We start from the raw sequence: 27,807 nt of genomic DNA on the forward strand, positions 1-27,807 counted from the left end.
ACTGGAAGTCTTCAAGCAAAGGTTGGATACACACTTTTCTTGGATGCTTTAGGATGCTTAGGGCTGATCCTGCATTGAGCAGGGGGTTGGACTAGATGGCCTGTATGGCCCCTTCCAACTCTAGGATTCTATGACATCTGGAGGGCCACAGGTTGACTACCCCTGCTATTTGGTACCACAGAGACTTCCGCAGACACACCTTCCAAAAGACAGGATTTCTTCACATAATTTGCAAGTTATCTGTGGAACCCACAGCCAATGTGGGGGGGAGTCGTCCTGGCCAGCTATTTAGATGGCTTTAAAAGGTGCCAGAACCAGCGTGGCATAACGGATTGTCAGGCTCAGGTTTGGGAGACTCAGGTTCAATTCCCCACTCCGCCACGGACATTAACTGATTTTGAGCCAGTTACTCTCTCTCTCTCAGCCTAACCTACCTCACAGGGTTGTTGCGAACATAAAATGGAGGAGTGCTCTTCTTGACAATGTATAGAGAAGCATGCACGTTCTCCAAACAACTAATATCAACTTTTTTTGGGAGGGCTGGTGGCAGCAACAAAGGAGACGGCAGGAGCAGCAGCATACAATGAATAAACAAAGGAGCCTATTCCATAGCATCTCCCTGAATATGGAACCCATTGTTTTAAAAAAGTAGTTTTGTAGCCAACTATGAAGGCAAAGCTCCCCTCTGCAGCTCACGCTGATAATCTTAGCCAATCATTGGTCACTTTAAAGAACCAAACAATGTCTTGGTGTTTTCACAGAGAACTGCAGAAGTAGTCTTTTAATTCTGGCAAAAGCCATGCACGGGTGCCACGCCACACGGGGAGAAGGACCTGGGAAGAGCAGGTTGATTCCCAAAAGTCACCGAACTGTCTGCATGGTGAGAATGAACCTGTTCATTCCATGCAGAAGAGTCAGCTTGGTGTAGTGGTCAAGAGCAACAGCTTCTAATCTTCCACATGCAGCCAGCTGGGTGACCTTGGGCTACTCACGGTACTGATAGAGCTGTCCTTACTAAGCAGTACTATCAGGGCTCTCTCAGCTTCCCTTCCCTCACAGGGTGTCTGTTGTGGGGAGAGGAAAGGGAAGGCGATTGGAAGCTGCTTTGAGCCTCCTTCGGGTAGAGAAAAGCAGCATATAAGAACCAACTCTTCTTCTTCTTCTTCAGTAATCTCAGGGCTCTCTCAGCCTCCCCTTCCTCACAGGGTGTCTGTTGTGGGCAGAGGAAAGGGAAGGCAATTATAAGCTGCTTTGAGACTCCTGGTAGAGAAAAGCGGCATATAAGAACCAACCCTCCTTCTTCTTCTGGTGAGTGGGGGGGGCAGGGGGGAGACCAATGCACTCCTGCTACCCTCTCTCCTGAAACAATGAGTCAATGTGCTTATGGATCATGTCCACAGGGCTAAAGCATCTGGTAAAACAGAACCTCCCACCGACTTTTTAGGTCAGCTCAGCTAGAGGTGGCCAGTAAACTTTCAAAAGAGGACAAGAGTGTAGAAGAATAATTACCTGTGCTTATTTCCATTTCTGACAAGGTCTTCAATGTCCAAGATAGAGCTAAGCAGGTCCTTCTCAGTGCTCTTCTCTGAAAGGTAAAGATGTGCAGAATATGAATATAAACAGCTTCCACCACGAAGCTTCATCTCAATTGCCTTGCTTTGAATACCTATTGTTATTCTGCAATAGTTCTCAGAGAAATGTATGACCACCACTGTCATTTAAAACCTAAAACCTTTGCTGGATCAGACCAGGGGTCCACCTAGTCCAGCCTCCTGTCTCACACAATGTCCAGCCAGTTACTCTGGAAGGCCAGCAACAGGGCAGAGAGGCCGAGGTCTTTATAAGAACACCCGAAGAGCCCTGCTGGATCAGACCAGGGATCCATCTAGTCCAGCATCCTATCTCACACAGTGGCTAACCAGTTCCTCTGCAGGGTCAACAACAGGGCAGGAGGCCCTCTAAAAACATCAGAAGAGCCCTACTGGATCTGACCATGCATCTAGTCCAGCATATTCTCCCACATCAGATTAGTTTGGGGTACTGGCCAGGAGCTGCAGGTTCACAGGAATCCCACGGAAACGATACGCAAGATCCAGGTTTGCTTACAAGGAGCTTTTAATAAGCAGTGATCAAAAGCTGACAGAAACAGCAAGCTAAGCTCCTATCTGCCGGGTCTTGAATGCACAGACGCACAGTAAAACTTAGCCAGACCTTGAGTTGGGATGCACATCTAAAACTAGGTGCCTTGTACCCTAACAGCTGTCTACAGGTAAAAAAAATAAATTGCATTATCAAAGCTACATCCCGGACACTGGCATTCAGTGATGATGGAGGAAAACAAGTCATATAAGAACTGGTCTTGGGAGCAGCCTGATGGCCATTCTACCAGGCGACTCAGAAACCTAGCAAGAGCCAAAATGAAACTGCGGAGGCTTCCTTGTAGACAGGATCACAGCAGATGAGGCTATTCCGAGTTGACCTCCTATGTAGAGACACTGAACCACTAAGCTGCTGCAGGATTCAACTTCTACTGCTGCAGTCACCCAGGCCCAGGCCCTCTTGTGGACTGGGGGCAGAGCTGCCTTGCCCAAAGCTGCCCCAGACATTGCCAAACAGATGCCATGGGTTTCCCTGTCCCAGGCTCCAGCAGCCCCAGGAGTCCTCAAGCCATGAGGGCCTCCAGCTGACCCTTATCAGAGGGTCAGGAGGTGGGTTTCTCTCACCAGCCTCCCACATACATGTTTTCAGTAAGGGCATTATGAGTTAGTCAAAGAATCCCTATAACGGGACAATTCAATCAAAAGTGAGTCTGCCCCCATATTTATTATTTATATTGATTCCATATGGGGGGAGCCAACATAGTGCAATGGTTAAGAGCAGCGGACTCTAGTCTGGAGAACCGGGTTTGATTCTCCACTTCTCCTCCAAATGCAGCCAGCTAAGCGATCTCTTAGGGCTGTTCTCACAGAGCTCTCTCAGGCTCACCTACTTCATAGGGTTCGCCTGCGAGGAGAGGAAGGGAAAGGTGTTTGGAAGTCATTTGGGGCTTCTTTGGGTAGTGAAAAGCAGTCTTCAAGCAGCAGCTGGACAGATCCTTATCCCAGATGCTTTAGGAAAATGCTCCATGGAGCAGGGGGTGGGACTAGATGGCCTGCATGGCCCCTTCCCACTCTAGGATTCTAGGAGTCTAGTTCAGCAGTGGGATGGGCTGCCTAAGGAGGTGGGGAGCTCCCCCTCACTGGCCGTCTTCAAGCAGTGGCTGGACAGATCCTTCTCCTGGATGCTTGAGGCTGATCCTGCACTGAGCAGGGGGTGGGACTAGATGGCCTGTGTGGCCCCTTCCCACTCTAGGATTCTAGGAGTCTAGTTCAGCAGTGGAAGGGGCTGCCTAAGGAGGTGGGGAGCTCCCCCTCACTGGCCGTCTTCAAGCAGTGGCTGGACAGATGCTTCTCCTGGGTGCTTGAGGCTGATCCTGCACTGAGCAGGGGGTGGGACTAGATGGCCTCTATGGCCCCTTCCCACTCTAGGATTCTAGGAGTCTAGTTCAGCAGTGGAAGGGGCTGCCTAAGGAGGTGGGGAGCTCCCCCTCACTGGCCGTCTTCAAGCAGTGGCTGGACAGATCCTTCTCCTGGGTGCTTGAGGCTGATCCTGCACTGAGCAGGGGGTGGGACTAGATGGCCTCTATGGCCCCTTCCCACTCTAGGATTCTAGGAGTCTAGTTCAGCAGTGGAAGGGGCTGCCTAAGGAGGTGGGGAGCTCCCCCTCACTGGCCGTCTTCAAGCAGCGTCTGGACACTGAGCAGGGGGTGGACTAGAGGGCCTGCATGGCCCCTACCCACTCTATCATTCCATTTCTTTATTTCTTGTCTGCCCCTCCTGGCATCTCCAGCTCAGAGCAGTTACGAACAAGTTTCACTAAAACAATTCATAAACCAATCAATTAGTCATTAATTTAAACCAGTAATTCTTAAAATCCATTAAAATAATTGGGGGAAAAACTGCGGCCAGTTGCTGGCTGTATCTGTAGTGCTGTTCAGCAGCTCTCGTGGTGCAAGTTCAGATTCCAGGTTTTGGGGGAGATCCAGTCGGAATGTCACTTGCAATAAAGTCTAGGCCTGTTCCTTGGCGTCTCTACAAAATATCACACTGAGTGTATCCTGTAGGCAGCTGCTAGGAGGAAAAAAATAACAGAGCAGATGCCTAGGGGCTGATGCGTGACTCTCAAGCAGCTAGCGGCAGGGGACCAGAGGAAATGGATTTCAGCAGGCTCCAATAAGCCCCGTGCCACTTGCTGGAGCAATATAATTTAAAAGGCAATCAAGGGTTAAAATTGCCAGTCCAGGCTCGATGACTTATCCGTGCCAAGCAAGGCTGGAACGCCATCTCCTGTAGTTGTATATAAAAGTTTGTCGCAATATACTGCGCTAGTGGGTTTCACTCATATTGTTATTATATCCAGTGCTTCCCCTTTGTTTCCATTAAGCTTGCAATGCGTCAGTCCAGCGTCCCGTCTTACACTGGGGTCAGCCAGTTCCTCTGGAGATCCACAATATAGGGCAGGGGTAGTCAAACTGCAGCCCTCCAGATGTCCATGGACTACAATTCCCAGGAGCCCCTGGCAGGGGCTCCTGGGAATTGTAGTCCATGGACATCTGGAGGGCCGCAGTTTGACTACCCCTGATATAGGGCATAGAGGTCAAGGGCTTCCCCTGGCTTTGCAATTCAGAAGTTGATTGGCTCTGAATGGGGAGGTTCTCCTCAACCAAAATGGCTACTAGCCATCTCTTCACTGAATAATCTTACCCCAATTCACATACCATCAGTGTGGAGTTTCAGAGGGTGGCCTCAGTGGTGTGCAGTAGAATAGCTAGATTCAGCATGTGCTGGCAAAAACTCATAGGAATTGTAGTCCATGGAGAGCCACAGTTTGAATAATAGAATCACAGAGTTGGAAGGGTCATCTAGTCCAACCCCCTGCACTATGGATCATCTAGTCCAACCCCCTGCACTATGCAGGCCACTCCCAACCCTCTCGCTCACCCACTGTCACCTGCCACCCCCTTGAGCCTTCACAGAATCAGCCCCTCCGTCAGGTGGCTCTCCAGCCTCTGCTTAAAAATCCCCAAAGATGGAGAACCCACCACCTCCCCAGGGAGCCTGTTCCACTGAGAAACCGCTCTGTCAGGAACTCCTTCCGGAGGTTTAGACGGAATTTCCTTTGCATTAATTTCATCCCATTGGTTCTGGCCCGTCCTTCCGGGGCAAGAGAGAACAACTTTGCTCCATCCTCTACATGGCAGCCTTTTAAATACTTTAGCCACCCCTGAAGTCGTCCAGCCGCACCTTAGGGACCAACACCATTAGGGGAGGGGGTGGGGAATGAGTTTTGAAGAGGTCTCTTTGTCAGATCTTGCTCAGGACATACTTTGGGTGTAAAAATATATTTTGTATGTATAGCTCAGAGTATTTTTCAGAGTGTATTTTAGAAACTGTGGATTTTGTCTGCCCAGCCAGGGAAAGATTATTCTGCACTGTTTCAAACTTCACTTCAGAATTTGCCATCCTTGTGTTATTTAAAGCAGGGGTAGTCAACCTGTGGTCCTCCAGATGTTTATGGACTACAATTCCCATGAGCCCCTGCCAGCATTTGCTGGCAGGGGCTCATGGGAATTGTAGTCTATAAACATCTGGAGGACCACAGGTTGACTACCCCTGATTTAAAGCATCAACACCCCACTCAAGGATCCCTTAGATATCATCCAGTTGTTTCACTGGACTTCCAGCCCTTACCATAACTGTTCTCAAAGCCATAAAATGCTCTTTCTTCTCTGTTCTGTGTGAGCCTGATGATGCGGAGACGGGGAACCATTGCTTTCTGTAGCCAGTTAGAGAGGAGGCACCATTTTTCTTCCTTCCATATTTTTGCGTTGCTTTTAAAGGAAATACATGCTGCAGTCCAGAGCAGAAGATAAGCCCAGCACCAAAACTGGCACTCAGGAGTACAGGGACCCCCCCCCCAACCTCGGGATCCTTTTCTGTCCATAATGACCCCCATGTAGTACTTGTAAATTCCTGCATTTACATAGAAAATCCTCAGTGTACCTGGGGAACTGCTTCTCTGCTTGTTGTTGTTAGTTGCGAAGTCATGTCCGACCCATCGCGACCCCATGGACAATGATCCTCCAGGCCTTCCTGTCCTCTACCATTCCCCGGAGTCCATTTAAGCTCACTCCGACTGCTTCAGTGACTCCATCCAGCCACCTCATTCTCTGTCGTCCCCTTCTTCTTTTGCCCTCGATCGCTCCCAGCATTAGGCTCTTCTCCTGGGAGTCCTTCCAAACCTCATGCTTATGCCCCTCAAAGAGCTCTGTGCTCTGCCACCTCCAACCGGCTAGTAATCCCTGGCCCCAAGGAAGTCTGCTTGACCCTAACCAGGGCCGCAGCCTTCTCTGTCCTGGCCCCCACCTAATGGAATGAGCTCCCAAGAGGAGATCAGGGCCCTAATGGAACTAAAACAGGTCTACAGGGCCTCCTAAAGGGAGTTCCTCCGCCAGGCATTTGGTTGAGGTCGACCTAAGCCAAACAACATCAACTGGGCCCCTGAGCCTCCCTCCCTTGAACCCATGTGCCAACCAATCACAGGTCTATTAGAATGTCTACTGTTTCTTGTTGGAATGTTGTTTTCTCTGTTTATTGCTATTATTATAACTGTTAACAGTATTTGATATAGTCACAGAGTTTGATGTACTGTTCTTTTGTTATCGTTCCATGTGAACCGCCCTGAGCCTTAGGGGAGAGCAGTATACAAATATATAATAAATAAATAAATACCTGGCTACAGCGGTGACCAAGAGGAAAAGCATCTCCGGTCTCCATCAGGGCTTGAGCTGGATGGTCCCAGCTAGCCTGGTCTCATCAGGCCTCAAAAGCTAAGCAAGGTTAGGTCTTGGGTGGGAGGCTACCGAGGGAGCCAGGGCTGCTATGCAGAGGCAGGCAACAGCAGAACTCCATCTGCTCAATCGTCTCATGCCCTGAAAACTCTATGGTACCGATCCCCAACCTGTGGGCCGCAGACCATATGTGGTCTGTTGACTAATTGGAGGTGGGCCGCGAAGGATGCCTCCCCCCCCCCCCGGCCCTTTACTTCATCCCTCCGGCCCTTTACAACACACTTTGGGTGTCATTGTCTCCCATCACTCCCGGATGGGACCATCTCGTTGCAGAGAAATAAGCTCAGGGTTCCCATTGATTTGTCATTGTCATGAGTTAAAATTTCCATGAAAATAAAATGTTCCTTGTGTTCATTGTTGTGGCGTGTCTGTATCTTATTTTGAAGGGAGGTTTAAACATTACCATAGCGACCAGAGAGCGTTAGGGCAGTGGTTGAGAGTAGAGGAGTAAACTACCCCCCCCCCACTGGGCCTCAGTAAAATTGTCACGTTGAGTGGTCCCCGGTGATAACAAGGTTGGGGACCACTGCTCTATGGGACCGATTGTGACTGGATGGCACTCAAGTATTGTCCTTAGCTGGATGGCCTGGGTTAGCCCCATCTCAGCTGCACTTCTCAGCTGGTGGAATTCTGCACACCCCCATAAGGATTTTTCCCTCCCCGAGTGCAGCTGCCTTGAACTGCCGCTTGGCAACATCCGTGCTTCCCTGCACAAGCTGCACGGAAAATGAACGGAGTATGTGCAGGAGCAGCATTTGATGGATCGTTCTGTCTTTTGACTTACACTATTATACGAACCGACCCAGGGCCTGCTGCTCCTGCAATTCCAGGAATGTGTCCAGAAAACGTGAACATCTGTTGATTTAGCTCTTGTTTTTTCATAAGGCACCGTAATATGGGCAGATGAAACCGTTTTCAGAATATATTCATTTTCTCAGTACCGGCTTCTCTTTATTTACGTAGCCAGTTCAGCCCTAGATTGAATATGCTGTTTGGCTGGACTCTGTATTGCCTCAGAAGCGAAGATCCTGGGAGCTTCTGAGCAGTTAGGGGTGGGAGGGAAGTGAGCAGGTCAAACGTTTTAAATAAATGAATCTCAGGAGGCTTCCTCTTACCTCCCTCTGAGCCCATACACAAGTCGTTCCGTATAGCAGAAGGGGCCGGTTTAATGGGCTTCCCAAAAAGGAAGCAATTATCTATAGCAGGGGTAGTCAAACTGCGGCCCTCCAGATGTCCATGGACTACAATTCCCAGAAGCCCCTGCCAGCATTTGCTGGCAGGGGCTTCTGGGAATTGTAGTCCATGGACATCTGGAGGGCCGCAGTTTGACTACCCCTGATCTATAGCTAGAGAAGCCCAAATCTCATCATGGTTAATGCAGGAAACCGTCCTCAGGAAACTGATATACTGAATTCAAATCTGTTTAATAGATGCAGGACCATGACGACAGAGTCAATTTGGTCCACTTTGACTGACAGTCTGGCTCTCTAGGGTTCATCCTCCAAGGAACATATTACCTTACTGTTTCGAGTGGAAATGTCAGGGGTGGGACCTGGGACCATCTGCGCATAAAGCAAATGCTCTGTCACTAAGCAAGGCTAGCGCCTCTCTTTTCAAACTCTTATGCTAAAGAATGGCATAATTCAAGTCGGAATCATGGAAGTGAACCACGAGCTAAGGGCGGCATGCAGATAAGGAGGTTCCCCTACTGCTGTCTCAGAGTGTTCCCCCGTTAGTTTGTTTATTTAGAATATTTCTACGTCCTATTCAGAGTCATACTCAAGGGAGCTTACAATTAAAAGCACAAGTCATTTAAGCACATAAGCAGCGTAAGTTCTGGACGTGCAGGTGGACCTCCTGGGGGCACCTGAGTTTTGGCTCTTGTGTGACACAGATTGTTTAACATCTTTATGCGCCCTCTGGCACAACTGGTCAAGAGCTATGGGCTGGGTTGGCCACTGGCCCGATCCAACATAGCTTTTCTTATCTTCTTAAGAACTATCCATGAAACAGCAGATCATTAAAAGTTGGCAAGATAAAACCCTTCATTAAATACATGGATAAAAAGATGTGCTCGAATCCGGCGCCTAAAGGACAAAGGGTCAAGAAGGCCTCACGTGAGCCTTGAGGAGAGGATTCCAGGGGCAAATCACTGAATAAAGAAAACCAGTGACTTCTTTGAAACTTCCAAGGGTTCAGAGATGCTTCTCCCACAGCTCTGTTGACCTGAGGCCTTCAAAATGAGCAGGCTCTGAATAAGAGACAAGGGTGCTTGCTCTTTTCTCCGGACAAAGCCAACGTTTTCATAGTCAATTACCTGAGCCCTAAAGGTAAAGGTATCCCCTGTGCAAGCACCGAGTCATGTCTGACCCTTGGGGTGACGCCCTCCAGCGTTTTCATGGCAGACTCAATACGGGGTGGTTTGCCAGTGCCTTCCCCAGTCATTACCGTTTACCCCCCAGCAAGCTGGGTACTCATTTTACCAACCTCGGAAGGATGGAAGGCTGAGTCGACCTTGAGCCGGCTGCTGGGATCGAACTCCCAGCCTCATGGGCAAAGCTTTCAGACGGCTGCCTTACCACTGTAACACAAGAGGCTCTACCTGAGCCCTACAGGGGTACAAAAACACTCTCAAGCACATACAGAGGCAAGCAGTTTGCATGAACTAATCCTACTGGTGAGAAAAACTGTACAGGCCCCTCGAAGATTATGGTGGCTTCCACAGCAGGCTGGCAAGCTTGCATGAAAGTGGGCCACAGAAAACCTTATGCAAAACTAGCCCAGCCTTAGACCCAACCCAGAATGGCTTTCACGGACGCCGATTCCTACCTTCCACGTTGTTATAGAAATAGCACGAGCGAGTTGCCACTTTCATGCGGCACAAGTGGATCTGAAAGACAGCGTAAAAGGCCAGTTCAGTGCACAAAACAACAAAGCCCAAAGAGTAAAAATAAAATGAAGACGATTATATGAAATGCTTTGGATCACATTCACCCGTTCTTCCTCTTGCTTTCCCCAATAGCTTGCACAGTTCTTGGGAGCAGGGACTCATCCATTACTGCACTGGGAAAGAACTATTGATGGTGCTGTAGAAATACCAGCACCACCAAAGAGCCCTAGCTGGAGGGCATCAGTTTGTAACTGAACATGAGAAAAAACAGCAAATGTAGGAAGAAATCAGTTCAGAAGAAGAGAAGTTGGCTTTATACCTCCACTTGAAGAAGTCTCAAAGCAGCTTACAAACACCTTTCCCTTCCTCTCCTCACAACAGGGGGCAGGTGGGGTGGCAGGTGGAGAGAGCTCCGAGAACTGCTCTTAGAGAACTGTGACTGGCCCAAGGTCACCCAGCTGGCTTCATGTGGAGTAATGAGGAATCAAACCTGGCCTGCTGATGTTTAACCACTACACCATGCTGGCTCTCACATTATTCAGTCAATGCTAAAAAGTAAACAGACCTGATTATCTGGGCAATTCAACTCTTTTTTTATTGGATACTGAGCTTCAGGGAAGTAGTCATCCCAACCAAGCAAGGGAGGCCAGGTTATAATTCACACATCCGGGAGGTGGACTGAACTGTTGCATAAAAAGGCTGCCTTTAGTTCCCCATGACTAATGGAATTTTAGGTTGCATTAGTATCACAACAGTATTCCATGCTGGTCACACCTCATTTGGAAGATTGTGTCTGGTTTCTAATAGTAAGAGCTGTTCAGCAATGCAACAAACAACCCTGCTATCTATTGGGGACGTTTTTGCTTTAGATTTCTTGTGAGGTATGAAGAGCTGTCTTATAAGGCCTTTTCTGAATTCCAGATTTTTCTGATTTTAATAGTTTTCCCCTCTGTTTAATGTCCATTACTGGTTCTTGGGAAACCTCTCCCCTCCGGGATAAAAGGTACATTTGTCAAAGCTAATGCTAGCTTCCTCCTACAATATTCCTCCTCAATAGACTATCTCTACTAGAACCTTAAATCAGTATTGTGTAGAAGAAAAATAATCAGATTGGTAGGATTTAGGCTATAATCCCCACTCAACCAACAGGCTCACGGCTGCTTTTTCTCAGCCTAAACCCCCCTCGCAAAGATGAAATAGAGGGGACGAGAAACCATGAGATTCTTGGAAGTATGGCTCTCTGGAGAAGCAACCTTTCTAAAGAAATAACAAATAAATGGGATAAAAATGTCCTGCACACAAAGTAAATATTTTACGGAGCCAGTTAAACGTGGTAAAAAAGTAGTGTGTCTCCCAAGCAAACAAGCAACAAAAGCCAAAGATAAAATGAGGCTAGCAATGATCATTTCTAGAAAGTGGCATTTAACAGAAATCCAAACTGGAGCGTGTCCAGAGGAGGGCAATAAGATGGTGAGGGGTTTGGAGACCAAGACGTAGGAGGAAAGGTTGGGGGAGCTTGGTCTGGTTAGCCTGGAGAGGAGACGACTGAGAGGGGATCTGATAGCCAACTTCAGGTATTTAAAAGGCTGCCATGTAGAGGACGGAGCAGAGTTGTTCTCTCTTGCCCCAGAGGGACGGACCAGAACCAATGGGATGAAATTAATTCAAAAGAAATTCTGCCTAAATGTCTGGAACAGGGGTAGTCAAACTGCGGCCCTCCAGATGTCCATGGACTACAATTCCCAGGAGCCCCCTGCCAGCAAACGCTGGCAGGGGGCTCCTGGGAATTGTAGTCCATGGACATCTGGAGGGCCGCAGTTTGACTACCCCTGGTCTGGAAGAAGCTCCTGACAGTGAGAGCGGTTTGGGTGTAATGGTTAGGAGTGCGGACTTCTAATCTGGCATGCCGGGTTCGATTCTGCACTCCCTCACATGCAACCAGCTGGATGACCTTGGGCTCACCACGGCACTGATAAAACTGTTCTGACCGAGCAGAAATATCAGGGCTCTCTCAGCCTCACCCACCTCACAGGGTGTCTGTTGTGGGGAGAGGAATGGGAAGGCGACTGTAAGCCGCTTTGAGCCTCCTTTGGGTAGGGAAAAGCGGCATATAAGAACCAACTCTTCTTCTTTCTCAGGAGGTGGTGGGTTCTCCATCTTTGGAGATTTTTAAACAGAGCCTGAATTGATTTCTGACGGAGAGGCGGATTCTGTGAAGGTTCAAGGGGGTGGCAGGTTACAGTGGGTGAGCAAGAGGGTTGTGAGTGTCCTGCATAGTGCAGGGGGTTGGACTAGATGACCCAGGAGGTTCCTTCTAACTCTATGATGCTATAATTATCGACACAGATTTCTACGGGCATTGAATAGCACAGCTCAACAACTGTGAGTTTAACCAGAGACTGCCATTCATTTCCATGTTTCATTACATCCCTCAACATAGGTCAAGCTTCCTTCACAAGACCCATCCACAGAAAAACTCTTCTCCTCCCCTGTTGAGGGAGAATCACAACAACATGGCAGGTGCTTCCCTGTGACTGGATGAGCTAGAAATCCGATGCTACCCCACTGGTGGTTTCAGGAAGACAAGTGCGAACAAAAGGCACAGAACGCATAGCAGACTATATGTCCAGCAGTGAATGAGACAAACAGGAGCTGCAGCATGTTGTTTAGGCCAGATTCAGCTAATGAAACAGCAAACGCAGGCATGAATGAGTTAATTATTTTGCTTGTATCTTCTCACCTGTAAATAGTTACTTTCTTGTTTCTTAACTTCAGGGTGGATGCACAGCTGCTCTCTGGAACCGAACACACACACTTTGGGCCTGTTTACAAAGTGGGGGAAACACCAACATTTTAAAAACAGTATCACTTTAAAAATACATAAGACCAAGAGTAAAACACCGAAGAGCTACATGGCTGCAGGAAGAGTGCGCGGTTCAGTGGACGAGCATCGGCGCAACATGCAGAATGCCCCAGGTTCAGTCCCTGACATTTATAGTTAAAGCACCTGGCAGCAGGTGATGTGAAAGAGAGCTTGGAGATCCACTGGCAGTCTGAGTAGACAATACTGACGATGTATCAAAGGCCTGATTCAGTGCAAGGTAGCTCCACGTGTATTATGTATTGTATTATTATTATTATTATTATTATTATTATTATTATTATTATTATACTTGAAAGGGTCCCCTCCCCTGGCCCCGGCCAGGCAGCTTAAGGTGGCTTTGGGCCACAGCTCGCAGCTGGATCAAGTGGGGCAGGCGGGGCTGGCCACCTAGCAGACAGTCAGCAGGCTGGGAGGCCCTCGTTAGCAGGCCCAGCCTCACAGGCCAAGAGGCCCTCGTTAGCAGGGCCAGCCTAGCAGGCCCTCCACCACGACCCTTCGCCCAGGGCCCTCTCCCCTTACGTGCTGCTGGCTCCAAGTACTGAGGCATGTCTGAGAGCAAAGAGGCTAGATTCCAGGGACGGAGGGCAGGAGCTGCAGGGACAGGGCCAATCAGGGTGCAGCCACCCTGATTGGCCCTATTCCAACTCGGACAGCCAGACACGTTCCACCCCCCCGGGCTGTTTCACAAATATATAGAGGAACCATGGAATGGATAAGGATGTTGTGAGTCACCCTGGCCCCCAAGGGAAGGGCAGCATATAAATAGATAAATAAATTGACCAGGACACAAACATGGTATTAGAGGCAAACAGCAAAAAGGACAGGGCTGGTTCTTGCTTTTCAGTGTTACAAGACACTCCCCCAGCCTTCAGGGAGAGTTTCTTTACCATGCTTCCCAAGAGGTTCCATAAAGCTTATTGTTCACACTTTCAAAACATCACAATAATCAATGGCGCCAACAGAACGAAAAGGGCCGGACACGTATCCTTCCACACGCTCAACGAACAACAGTATCTTAAGTTTCTCTTTACCTGTAAACGGTGCTCTTTAATTCACTGATGACCTGAGTCAGCTGAGAATGAGTTCTCGAGGCATAAATTATTTTAGGAATGTCAGTGTAATAAGCTGTCAAGTGGAGCAGCAGAGAGAGGAGAGAAAAATTAGTTCTTGTTTAGTGCTAAATATATCCCCAATCTGCTTTCCCCCCCCCCCCCACCTCTGGTGCTATGGTAACAGCTCAGCCTGTGGAGGCAATAGGGGACTTTACAACCCAACTGCTCACCTTGTGGGAACAAGCAGAGTGCATATTTTTACTGCCTTAAGCAAAAGGGCTCCCCAGGAAGCACCTGCAGACAAACATCTGCAAATGATAGCACAAACCGTCTTGCTTAATGCCATTTAAAGTTAATTGGCAATGAGGGGACTCCAGAAGACCAAACCACATGCTGGGGACAGGGGGGGGGGTGCCCCATATTTTTTCCTCATCTGAATCCAACAAAATCCCCAGCAAATTATTCACGTGTTTCTTGCTTCCATGCTTCCTGGGTTTTCACAACCAGAGTATTGGGGAGGGTGATAGGAGGATAAACAAACTGCAGGATCCTTCCACCTACTAGCTTAAGGTGACCAGATTTTAACATTGGTAAAGCGGGACACCATTGACTGGGGGGGACACTATTTGGTCTATATGAAGCAACAAAAATTTTCATGGAACGCAAAAATAGTATTGTAATATATATATATTTTTAATTTCAACATATATATTTTTAATTTCAAGTACAATTTGCCAGGTGCCCCCAGATGTCCCTCCAAAAGTGGGACAATCTGGTCACCTTACTACTACCCCCACACCATACTCATAAGAACATGAGAAAAGCCATGCTGGATCAGGCCACCGGCCTATCCAGTCTTAACACAGCAGCAAAAGCCCAGGTGCCATCAGGAGGTCAGCAGGGACCGGAAGCCCTCCCACTGTCGCCCCCCCCCCAATACCAAGAATACAGAGTATCACTGCCCCACTGCCCCATCTATACTGATGGACTTCTCCATATGTTTATCCAAACCCCTCTTGAAGCTGCAGACAGCACTATTTCCTGGGGCAGTGAATTTGACATGTTACTCCCTCTTCCTATGGAGGGCAGGCTCCCCACAGAGACCCCTTGGAACCCCCCTTCTCGTGGCCTCCAAGCCACCATGAGGTTGCTTGTGAAAACACAAGCCACAGGACTGACCTGGGACATCACCATTTGTGACCACGTTGCCCCAAGAGGACAAGGGCTGATCAGCGAAGAGCTCCGCTCCATTAAGTTGCTGGCTGATCTTCTTCGCAGAGATGGCGTCTTTCAAGTGCTCCCGCCAAGCCAGCGTTGCACACAGGAGACAGAGGGTCTTCCCTGTGCCGGTGGGACTCTCCAAAATCCCATTCACTTGCTTGAATAATGGTGAGAAAGATAAAGAGGAAAATTAGCAGGAATAAACATACTTACCTAAGTGCCCTAGCTCTGCCTCCACGTTTGGAATGTTAGGAACAGCCAAAGAGGTCGGACTGGCCTCAACCGGAGACAGGGCCTGGTGGATTGCTCTGCTGACTGAGACCAGAGCCCTGTGCTGTCTCAGACAATTCCTCAGGGCTTGTAAGGCAGAGTGATTGCACCGGGCTTATGGCTGGAGTCTAAAACCACCTGATCTGGCCTCCCTGTCAGAACCCACCAACCAATCTCAATAGACCATCTTCATAAGCTCCCTCCTTCCCTCCCATGATAGGAAGAGTGAGCAACTGTTTAATCCACTGGTTCGCCACCTTCCTAATGCCGCGACCCTTTAATCCAGTTCCTCATGTTGTGGTGACCCCCAACCATAAAATTATGCCTCTTTCACAGAAATTAAACTAAAACTGAACAGTGGCGTGAAGATGCATTGTTCAGGATTGTATCTAAATTTGTTTTTTTCCGGGGCTTCTCAGTTCAGTTCTGCCTCTTGACCCACCGTGCCAATCTCGCTCTTTTCCGTTGCTCCAGACAGACCAACACTCTATTTCGATCTACCCCGCACGGTTGTTGTGTGGATGGCGCTCCTCCCCAGCCAAGCTGCTTGCCTTGCTGCGACCCCTGTGAAAGGGTCGTTCAACCCCCAAAGGGGTCCCGACCCCCAGGTTGAGAGCCACTGGTTTAATCTGTTTTAATATTAGAGTTCAATGTAGTTATTTAAATTTATATTTTTATATTAATTGTATATGTTTTAACCCTATTGTAAACCACCTTGAGTCTCATGAGATAGGGCAGTTATTAAATGGGAGGAAAGAAGGGAGGACCGACTTGTGGGAACCCCAGCTGCCGTCTTTCCAGCTGGAGAAAGAGCTGTGGGTTGAGGGAAGAGCAGGCTGACAGATGCAGTGAAGCAAGGGAGGCAGGCAACAGAATACCGAAGTGGGGGCAGAATGTTAAGATACGGTTGCCAGCTTCCTGGAAAAAAATATCCTGTCCTTTCATAGAGGTTTAATAAGGTGCTAGCTATTTACCAGGTTAAGTCATTGACCTTCATGCCATGAAAATCTTCAGCGGCAATAATGCTAGGAAAAGGGGAAGACCTAACATGAGATGGATTCACCCAATAATGGAAGCAATGCCCAGACGGTTTGCAAGGCCAGAACATGGCTGTCAGCAATAGGACTTTTGGGAGCTCACTAATTCAAAGGGTTGCTGAAAGGCAGAACCATCCTGATGGAGGACAACCCTCAATGGAACAGGGCATTTTTGAGCAAGCCTGTTGGCACCTTTAGGCACGCAACATACATGGAAGAATATGACCAAGGACCACAAGACGCACAGCCCAGCCTCAGTTGCTTCAACTTCCACCACAACTGCAACTCCTCTGCCTCACCCAAAGTTACCTCTCACACCCGACTCTTCGCTTCTGTTCACCTGCTCACTTTGCTTCTCTCTCCACTCCTCTTTAAGCATTTCCTTGACACCCAACCGCATGCCCTACAAGTTCCACTGCTATTGTTTCTCTCCACTGGCAAAATAACTCCATCTCCATTTCTCCCTTCCGACTAACTTCCAGGCATATTGCTTGCTCCTTCTCTACTCCTCACATTACATAGTGGGTCTTCCTTAGATTGCTGTTTCTTTATCCACCCCCCCCCCTTTGATTTACTTGCTCCGAGGAAAGGGTGGGGAGACAGAAAAGGGCAGGAGTTTCCTTTTCTGCCTATAGCAGCCTTTCTCAACTTTTTGACCACTGAGAAACCCCTGAAACATTGTTCAGGCTTTGAGAACACCCCCAGAAGTGGTGCAATCGTGCAGAAGACGGTTGGGAAGCATACCTGTGTACACGCCCACCTGGGGCCCCTCCCCTTCCCACCCCTTCCATTTCAGGAGGGGGGCTGACATGACCATATATGGTTATATCATGATAAATGTTTAAGCAGTTTTAAAAATATATTTATTTTATTTATTTTATTTATTTAGATTTATATACCGCCCTCCCCGAAGGCTCAGGCTTATTAAAAAGTAATTAGCTCCCAATCATTCAGGAAACCCTTGCAGGGCCATCAAGAAATCCCACAAAGCCATTGGGCCACGATTTAGCCACACCAAATAGCTATGTGTCTCATGGTCACATGTAGCTCCGATCTGAGGATTTCTAAATCCACAGATCAGGGCCATGAAGATGCTAAACAGATTTTCCTGCAAACTCAAGGGATTCCCCCCACAGATCTGTAGAAAAATCTTTTTAAAATATTTGGAGTTCAAGTCTCCCTCCCCAAAAGCAAAAGAGTATTCACTGAAGAAGTGCATAAAACATACTTATTTTTGGTACATATTTCTGTTTATTTATTATATTTCTATACTGCCCTCCCCGGAGGCTCAGGGCGGTATGTATGTAGGTATGTATGTATGTATGTTACATACATACTTATTTTTTGGTACATTAGTACTTATTTTTTGCTACATTGGAGACCGGGAGCCAGAGCAAACCCATTGAGCATGTGTGTGAGGGGGAGAATGTTTTGCACGCCCACACTTGTGTTATATATATGACAAATAAAACACAAAGAAATGTTTTTTTCTGATTATGTTCAACTCAAGTTGTAAGGCACACATGCCAGAGTTCTTGTAGTCCAGAAGTACTGCCTTCAAGCTGTCATAAATCAGGCTGTGCCATTTTAATCAACTGGTACTTCAACGGATCCAAAGGCATAGCTCATCAATTCAGTTTACAACAAGAAAAATTAATCTCATTTATGCTACTTTCCTCATCAGCGGGGCCCAAAGCTGCTCTTCCATTTTATTCTCATAACAATCCTCATGACACAAGAAAAATAGAGTCCAAGAGCACCTTTAAGACCAACAAAGATTCATTTGAGGCGTGGGCTTTCAAAGAGTGCTTGCACTCGAAAGCTCACGCCTTGAATAAATCTTTGTTGGCCTTAAAAGTGCTATTGGACTCTATTTCTGTTGTGCTGCTTCAGACCAACACGGAGACCCACTTGAAACAATCCTGTGAGGTTAGGTTCCTTGGCAAAGTGGGGATTTGAACCTGCGTCTCCCAGATCCCGCCTCTTGTGGTGCAGAGTGGTAAGGCAGCCGTCTGAAAGCTTTGCCCATGAGGCTGGGAGTTCAATCCCAGCAGCCGGCTCAAGGTTGACTCAGCCTTCCATCCTTCCGAGGTCGGTAAAATGAGTACCCAGCTTGCTGGGGGGTAAATGGTAATGACTGGGGAAGGCACTGGCAAACCACCCCGTATTGAGTCTGCCATGAAAACGCTGGAGGGCGTCACCCCAAGGGTCAGACATGACTCGGTGCTTGCACAGGGGATACCTTTACCTTTTTACCTCCCAGATCCCAGTCTGGCACTGTGAAGTGAGGCAGTTTAAACCCCTCCCTTTGTAATAGGGTTTGTGTGCAGAATGTGATGCAATCTCAGTTCCAGGTGCATTCCTCGGCAACTGGTTGTAGCTGATTGCCTTGTCATCTCAAGGCCCACTTACTGTCTTGGATAATGGCTGACAGGAAAAATCTGTGTGCCTCTGATGGGGGGGGGGATGAGCAAGAGGTGATGTAACATTCCGGTATGTTCCATCAATTAAGATATCTGATTGGAGCACCTGATCACACCAGGCCAAAAGGTTACGTTTGGGCCTAAGCTATTGAGGTTCAGATGCTGGATCAGATTTCATGTACTCCACATTGCTGCAGCTACATATATGCTAGAGCCAGCTTCCTGCAGGGAGCCAAGTAAATAGAGTCAGGTTGTAAGTTAGCATTTTTTGTGTTGCATTTACTAAATTGCAAATGGAACGTCGTCTAAATTCTTGTAATAAATATGTTTTCTAATAAAATGTTTGCTTATTTGTGCACCCTGCCCTGTTCAAAATCCTGAGAGTCAGTTTGGTGTTGTGGTTAAAAGCAGCCCCACCTCCTAAGAGGATGTCTGTTGTGGGGAAAAGAAAGTGAATATAAGCTGCTGTGAGACTCCTTCGGGTAGAGAAAAGCGGCATATAAGAACCAACTCTTCTTCTTCTTCAGTAATCTCAGGGCTCTCTCAGCCTGCCCTCCCTCACAGTGTGTCTGTTGTGGGGAGAGGAAAGGGAAGGTGACTGGAAGCCCCTTTGAGCCTCCTTCGGGTAGAGAAAAGAGACATATAAGAACCAACTCTTCTTCTTCTTCAGTAATCTCAGGGCTCTCTCAGCCTGCCCTCCCTCACATGGTGTCTGTTGTGGGGAGAGGAAAGGGAAGGCAATTATCAGCTGCTTTGGGACTCCTTCAGGTAGCGAAAAGCAGGCTATCAACATCAATTCTTCTCTGAACCTGGGGTCCTATGGGCCCATTCCAAGACAGACACTCTTACCACTACAATGGCTCTACTACAAGGCAAGCTTTCCTCATGCAGTGACCATGAGGCCCAGAAAAGTAGTTTTCATCCCAGCAGCAGCATCCCAATCCCCTTGCTTCCACACCAGATGTTCCGACCTCCTGAGTAGGAGAACGATCAAACGAACAATTTCCAAAATAGACACCAAGCACAATTATCCATAGAGGTTTCCTTACAGGGGAGCCAAGTATATAAATACAATACCTTGTGTTAAGCCTTACAGCTCGAGAACAGATTGTATGAGCAGAAGGGACCACTTAGTTGCTTCTCTCCCCTTTTCCCTCTCTGTGTTCTTCTTCGAGTAGAAAACCCACCTACCTAACACTCTTCAAACGGATCTAATATTAATATTTCAGGCACTGACAGGAGGCAGGTTTTGCAGGAGGGCCTCTTTTCAGGAAATGTTAAGCACATTCCTGCGTTCAAAAATGCATCTGTTCTGCCTAGTATAAAAATATCTACGAAATTCAAGTCTGTGTGCGTAACTGGACCGATTTCAGCTCTTGAAAAGTTCATGCAGGCTTTCCAATTACAAAGAACCACGCTTATTTATGTAGAAAGGATTTTTCCTAAATGCTCAATGCTCCTCACTCTCATATGTCAGTAATCTTTAAAACAACAACTCAAAGAGTCAGCATGCTATCATGGCTAAGAGCGGCAGCCTTTGATCTGAAGAACCAGGTTTGATTCCCCACCTTTCTTCCACATGCAGCCAGCAAGATGACTTTGGGCCAGTCACAGTTCTCGCTCTCAGCCCCACCTCCCTCACAGGGTGTCTGTTGTGGGGAGAGGAAGGGAAGGCGACTGTAGACCCCTTTGAGACTCCTTTGGGTAGTGAAAAGCAGGGTACAAAGAAAAACAGCTCTTCTTCTAAAAGTAGAGGAAGCATTACTATTATCACCAGAGGTGAAAGTCATTGGGTAAGGTCACGGACCTATCAACATCTAGCTCTTGATCCCGCTATGCTTGGGGCAAAATTCTACATATTTAAATAAGGATTTATATACGACCCCTCTCAAAATACCATCTCAGGGTGGTTTACATGATTTAAAACTCATTAAAAGCAATAAAATGAATAGCAGTAGAACAATATACTAAAATTATAACATTTGTTGTTGTTGTTAAGTGCAAAGTCGTGTCCGGCCCATCGCGGCCCCATGGACAATGATCCTCCAGGCCTTCCTGTCCTCTACCATTCCCCGGAGTCCATTTAAGCTCACACCGACTGCTTCAGGGAATCCATCCAGCCACCTCATTCTCTGTCATCCCCTTCTTCTTTTGCCCTCAATCGATCCCAGCATAAGGCTCTGCTCCAGGGAGTCCTTCCTTCTCATGAGGTGGCCAAACTATTTGAGTTTCATCTTCAGGATTTCTTTGCTGCAGTCCCCATCTGCAGTGATCTTGGAGCCCAGGAAAATAAAATCTGTCACTACCTCCATTTCTTCCCCATCTATTTGCCAGGAATTGAGAGAGCCGGATGCCATGATCTTTGTTTTCTTGATGTTGAGTTTCAAGCCAACTTTTGCACTCTCCTCCTTCACCCGCATCAAGAGGCTTTTTAGTTCCTCTTCGCTTTCTGCCATTAAAGTGGTATCATCTGCATATCTGAGGTTGTTGATCCCTGCAATCAATACCAATTTGTGACTCATCTAAACTCGCCTTTCTAATGATGTGCTCTGCATACAAGTTAAATAGGCAAGGCGACAGTATACAGCCTTGCCGAACTCCTTTCTCAATTTTGAACCAATCAGTGATTCCATGTTCAGTTCTCACTGTTGCTTCTTGACCTGCATATAAGTTTCTCAAGAGACAAATAAGATGCTCTGGTATTCCCATCTCTTTAAGAACTTGCCACAATTTGTTATGCTCCACACAATCAAAGGCTTTAGCATAGTCAATGAAGCAGAAGTAGATGTTCTTCTGGAACTCCCTAGCATTCTCCATGATCCAGCGTATGTTGGCAATTTGATCTCTAGTTCCTCTGCCTCTTCGAAATCCTGCCTGTACTTCTGGAAGTTCTCGGTCCACATATTGCTGGAGCCTAGCTTGTAGGATTTTGAGCATAACTTTGCTAACATGAGAAATTAGTGCAATGTTGCGGTAGTTTGAACATTCTTTGGCATTGCCCTTCTTTGGGATTGGAATGTAAACTGACCTTTTCCAATCCTGTGGCCACTGTTGAGTTTTCCAAATTTGCTGGCATATTGAGTGTAGCACTTTTACTGCATCGTCTTTTAAGATTTTGAATAGTTCAACTGGAATGCTGTCACCTCCACTAACTTTATTGTTGCTCAGACTTCCTAAAGCCCATTTGACTTCACATTCCAGGATGCCTGGCTCCAGGTCAGTGACTACCCCCTTGTGGTTATCAGAGACGTTAAGTTCGCTCTTGTATAGTTCTTCTGTATAATTTTGCCACCTTTTTTCTATTAGGTCCCTACCATTTTGGTCCTTTATCCTACCCATCTTTGCATGAAATATTCTCTTCATATTCCAATTTTTTTGAAGAGATCTCTGGTCCTCCCTATTCTATTGTTCTCTTCTATTTGTTTGCACTGTTCATTTAAGAAGGCATTTTTATCTCTTCTAGCTATTCTCTGGAATTCAGCATTCAGTTGGGTGTATCTTTCTCTTTCTCCCTTGCCTTTCACTTCTCTCCTCAGCTATTTGTAAAGCTTCCTCAGAGAGCCATTTTGATTTCTTGCATTTTTTTTTCTTTGGGATGGTTTTAGTTGCTATCTCTTGTACAATGTTGCGAACCTCCATCCATAGTTCTTCAGGCACTCTGTCTATCAGATCTAATTACTTAAATCTATTTGTCACCTCTACTATATATTCATTAGGGATATGACTTAGTTCATACCTGAGTGGCCTAGTGCTTTCCCCTACTTTCTTCAATTTGAGCCTAAAACTCTATGGACAGGTTATAAAATTTACAAAACTGCATTTAGTCAATATCGCACCAGCCATTACTGATAGTGATATAACCCCACTGGTACATCAGATGTTGGATTAAAGAGGAATCATCATCATCAGAGGGAAATAAAAGGGCAGTGGGGCAGGAAAGAAGCAGTGGCCAGAATTGTTCTGTCCTGGACGCTCACTGAATATTCTTGGCTCAACCGTTCTTTTAGCCCAATTTGCCCCACAGCCTAAGAGAAAAAAATGGAGTAGGAAAGAAAAGCAGAGTATAAATATATATAGTAGCAAGATGGCTCTACAGAGAATGAAAAACCACCTACAAATGCCAACAAAAGCTTCTTTGGAGGTTTTCATTTACAAATACAAGTAACTAAATAGAAGTTTGCCCAATTAAACAGCAAACAAATAAGAGACCACCTGTCTGTCTTATTCCGAATTAAAGGGACAACAGTTGTGTATAGAAAACTCTCTCATCCTTTGCGGTTTTCATTTGCGGATACAAGTAACTGAAAAGAAATTTGCCCAATTAAAAAGCAAACATATAAGAGACCACCTGTTCTCTGTCATTCCAAATTAAAGGGACAGCCATTGTGTATTTGCTCACCCAGACAATTATTACCAAGTTTACATCACATTCTCTGGAACCAAAGCAAAATTAAATATCTACACTAAAGAAGTCATTTTGAAATAGTATATTTTAACATTCATTTGAAACAGACACGCATTATAAATGATCAGCAGTCTCAAGGCGTTATTCAAGGTTGGTAGCCGTGTTTCTGTAGCAGAAGAAAAGAGTGAGAGTTCTGTAGAAGTTTATAAACTAACTCAATTTGTGGCTTGGGGATGCGCTTTCGGGAATCTCTGCTCACTTCTTCAGATTCCCCCATCCCCTACCACAAATGTTGTTAGTCTTCATGGTCTTCCACACACACTGTGCATATACCATGAACAATACAATTTCTTCATTTCCTGGGGGATTTTATGGGAAAACTGAATTATCTGTTCATTGATGAGAAACATTTGTTGAAATGTTGCCTGAACAAATTTTCGGACCCTCCCAACGAAAGTTTATTCATCTCCATCAATACAGCCACATTCTAGACAAGTCATTTGCTTAGCCTTCAATCCAAACCCTAAACTTCCTTCCCATTCTCAAAATACTTTCTAAATCTAGGTCCAAAAGTGAAAACTGGAACTGTTCTGTAATGTCCCACATTACTTACCTTCTGTAGGCATTCCAGCACTTTGGACATGTATGCTTCTTGGCATAGGTAGGGTTCAAATGGGAAGTCCACAGTAATGCCATTTAATTTTATTTGGGGCATATTTCATCTGATGAACCAGGATGTTAGCACCTAAAATCAAAAGGATGCTTAAGTAAAATAGATCTCTTTGCTGAAGATAGATCAAGAGGGGTCACTGTGTTAGTCCGTCTGCAGCAGTAGAAACGAGCAAGAGAGTCTAGTAGCACCTTAAAGACATTTGTAGCAGGGTATGAGCTTCTGTCACTACTCACTTCATCAGATACAGGTAGAATGTCAGTCCATCTGACCTTATATCTTGGAGAGTGGCGCGATCTCAGATGCCAAGTGACACTAGCGGACAAATGACAATAGGAAGTGAATGACTGGTCACGCCTGCTATTGTCACTCAGCACCTGAAATCACTCCGCTCTTCAAGATCTAAGGACAGACGGACTCACATTAAAGCTGTCTCTAAAAAAGTGAGCAGTGTTAGTCTTTAAGGTGCTGTTGGACTCTTTGTTCTTTGTTGAACATCCACACAGGTAGAACACTCTAAGCTTCCTCTTCCAAATAGCACTTTGAAAACTGATTTCTACCCATCTCACAGTAGAGAGCCACAACACTAAACAGCAGGGGTGTCAAACATACAGCCTGTGGGCCAATGCAGAGCTCTTATTCAGCCTGCAAGCAGCTAGGGCAAAGGCTGTATCTTATTCCTCCGTAGGCTGTCCCAGTGCTAGCTAATGTGTAACAGTCAGTCCAGGAAAAATAGGAAAACATTGTGCTTCTTTAGACCAACACAGCTACCCACTTGAGGCAGTCCAAGAGGCAGGGTGGGTACCAGGGAGGCACTACAAGGAAATATTGTAATAATTTAGAAGAAGAAGAAGAAGAGTTGGTTCTTATATGCCGCTTTTCCCTACCAGAAGGAGGCTCAAAGCGGCTTACATTCACCTTCCCTTTCCTCTCCCCACAACAGACACCCTGTAGGGTAGGTGAGGCTGAGAGAGCCCAGAGATTCCTGCTCGGTCAGAGCAGTTTTATCAGTGCCGTGGCAAGCCCAAGGTCACCCAGCTGGTCGCATGTGGGGGAGCGCAGAATCGAACCCGGCATGCCAGATTAGAAGTCCGCACTCCTAACCACTACACCAAACTGGCTCTCCAGTTTATAAAAACATGTTTTTATAAAAAAATAATATTCATTGGGTTTGCTTATGTCCCTTATAACATTTATCACTCTGCTACTGGCATTACGTTTTATGGCACACATGGCCCAGCTTTATTACATGTATCAATCTCTTTCATTTCAATTAGCTTCCTATCCCATCCTATCCCCATATTCAGAGATGATTTCTGTACTTTTTCATACATACCAACTTGCAAGGACAGCAAAACCAGTTCAAAAATGCTCAGCAGCACACCCCAGTGCAACTGTGGCAAATGCCAGCTCAACAGGACTGACATCAAACCCCAATAAACACCCCCCCCAGAAACATTATAATCTGGAAAAGATCTACTGTTAGAGATCATGTGAGGAACAATGAGGACAGCTGTGGCTGCTATTAAATACAGATGATAGCTTAATATGGCTTAAAAAGGAGGAGTCAGGAAGGGTGGTTACTCCACCATGTTCTATCTATGGTGCCCAGCTGTTTTCCCCTGGTCCCCAGTTGGGGGTTGGTTTGCCGTCATGCTTTTATCAGTTTATATTTTATTAACTACTGTGTTTTAGGGGCATTTTTAGTGGGTTGTATTTACCTATGTACCTATTTTTAATTTGTAACCTGCCACGAGCAGCCTCTGCCAAAAGTGGCGGGCAATAAATACTAATACTAATAATATTTTTATGTTATTAATTTAAACCTAAAATTGTACTGTTTTATGATGTACACCAGTGGTCCCCAACCTTTATTAGGCTGGGGACCGGCAGGGCATCGGGCCGCGCCCGCGGGGACCGCGCCCGCTCGGGCCACGCCCACATTTCGGGCCGTGCCCACGAGCCGCGCCCGCGGATCGGGCCGCGCCCGCGCGCCACGCCCGCGGATCGGGCCGCGCGGGCACGGCCTGCACGGGCGCAGCCCGGCCCTGATTCCCTCTCCCCGCCCTGCCACAGTAAGTAGCTTCCCGGGCCGCAAGCTTGCGGCCTGGGAAGTTTTTTACTGCGGGGGGGGGGGGGGCGGGGAGAGGGAGCCGCGGCCCGGCGCCATGGCCTTTGCGGCCCGGCGCCATGGCCTTTGCGGCCCGGCGCCAGGCCGCGGCCCACAGGTTGGGGACCACTGATGTACACCAACCTGAGTTGGCTTGCCACGAGAGTGGTATAGAAGTCAAAATAATGAATGAGTGAATGAATGAATGACAATCCAAACAAGGGTGAAGAGGTAGCAGAACCAGTGCCAGAATTTAGCTTTAAAATCTCAGATACTGCTACATTCAAGATAACAGCACTCAGTGTATGATCTCAAGGCAACTGATGCTTCAAACTAAGCAGGTGCTGGTCTCAACATTCCCTTGAAGGGGAAGCCTCTGTGAACTTCAAGCAAGCCCAGAATGTAGAAATACAGCTCAGTGGGACAGCATCTACTCAGCATGCATAATATTCCAGTTGCAATGCTGGCAGAATCTGGGATACCCACTAACTCTTAAGGAGACAATGCTAAGTTACACATGTAATGGATTGAGCAGAACTGAATTACATCAATAAATTAAAAAACTAGTGAATGTGGCACAAAAAGTCAAGTTCTATATTACTTTAAAGACCCACAAAAATCTCTGGTGTCTAAACTTTTTATGAGTCAAAGCACATTTTGTCTTTGAATCATGAAAGATTATACTTTGGAAAATTCACTGGCCTGCACTCAGTTTTTATTCTACTACTACAGACTAATATGGATAGTTACCTGAAACCGGCTGCACTAGAAACTTCGCGGTTTAACTCCTGGTTGAGTCTGTGCAATGTTTCATTGCCATACTTTATACGCAGAAGGACTCCACTTCAACGCTCAGCATTTCTAGTTAAATGGATTTCAAGCTGCACATCAGGGGGGAAAGATTTGTCTGTGTGAAACCCTGGAAAACTGCAAACGAGAATATATGAAATTAGGTTCCTGTCTGACTCAATATCTGACAGCCAACAAGTGTAATCAATTTATAAGGAGACTCTGCAGCAAAGCACGTTTTGTAAACAGAATGTCCGAGAAGCAACCTTGAGTGAAATAATCTTGGGAAGAAGTGGAGAAAGGCTTTTTGCTCATTATATATATAAGTAAGTTTTCCCAGCCCTTCTATTCTTCCAAGGTCCTTCTTTTTATTCTCATGACCCTGCAGGGTAAAACAAAGTTTGAGTCCAGCTACATCTTTTAAGATCCACAAAGATTAATTTTGTGTATAAGATGAACAAATGCACATGAAAGCTTATACCCCAAAGTCAGCTTTGGTGATCTTAAAGGTGCTACTGGACTCAAACTTTGTATTCCAGAACTCTCATGAGTTTGCACAAATCACACAGTTAGCCTGGCCTGCACAGAATGTTGCAAGTTAGAGTCCTTATTTTTTTTTTTTGGGGGGGGGATGAGATATGAGATTTTAAAACCTAAGTAAATATGTGTTTTTCCTCACAGCAGGGTGGGGTATAAATAAATATATAAGTAGATAAGTACTGGGAAATTCCTGGAAAATTTGGTGGACTCCAAAGAAACTGAGATTTGGGGAAGATCCTCAGTTGGACATGCTATAGTGCCACCCTCCCCCAAGCAGCCATTTTCCTCAGAGGAACTGATTTCTGTCAATTTAGAGATCAGCTGTATCTGAAGAAGTGTGCCTGCACACGAAAGCTTGTATCTTGAATAAAACACTTTACTAGTCTTAAAGGGAGGAATGGTAGAGGACAGGAAGGCCTGGAGGATCATTGTTCATGGGGTCACAATGGGTCGGACACCCACGATGGGTCGGACACGACTTTGCACCTAACAACAACAAAGTCTTAAAGGCATCACTGGACCCAAATTTTGTTCAGACAACGTGGCAACCCAGTGGAATCTAACTGA

The 27,807-nt window shown here is 46.6% G+C and overlaps 1 protein-coding gene across 4 annotated transcripts in view; it reads right to left on the reverse strand.

Annotated features, from left to right (window-relative positions):
- The window catches only part of RTEL1 (regulator of telomere elongation helicase 1), a 126,542-nt gene that overhangs the window by 97,337 nt on the left and 1,398 nt on the right, over positions 1-27,807 (reverse strand). For all 4 annotated transcript variants that reach the window (XM_077335950.1, XM_077335949.1, XM_077335947.1 and 1 more), the window contains exons 2-8: positions 26,662-26,838; positions 23,745-23,876; positions 14,955-15,153; positions 13,755-13,848; positions 12,580-12,661; positions 9,779-9,839; positions 1,510-1,585 (exon numbers count right to left, since the gene is read on the reverse strand). In XM_077335950.1, coding sequence (XP_077192065.1) covers positions 1,510-1,585; positions 9,779-9,839; positions 12,580-12,661; positions 13,755-13,848; positions 14,955-15,153; positions 23,745-23,846 — 614 coding nt within the window. In that variant the 5' untranslated portion in view covers positions 23,847-23,876; positions 26,662-26,838. The remainder of the gene's footprint in view (positions 1-1,509; positions 1,586-9,778; positions 9,840-12,579; positions 12,662-13,754; positions 13,849-14,954; positions 15,154-23,744; positions 23,877-26,661; positions 26,839-27,807) is intronic.

The sequence above is a fragment of the Paroedura picta genome, chromosome 4, assembly GCF_049243985.1.
Source record: "Paroedura picta isolate Pp20150507F chromosome 4, Ppicta_v3.0, whole genome shotgun sequence".
NCBI lineage: Eukaryota > Metazoa > Chordata > Lepidosauria > Squamata > Gekkonidae > Paroedura > Paroedura picta.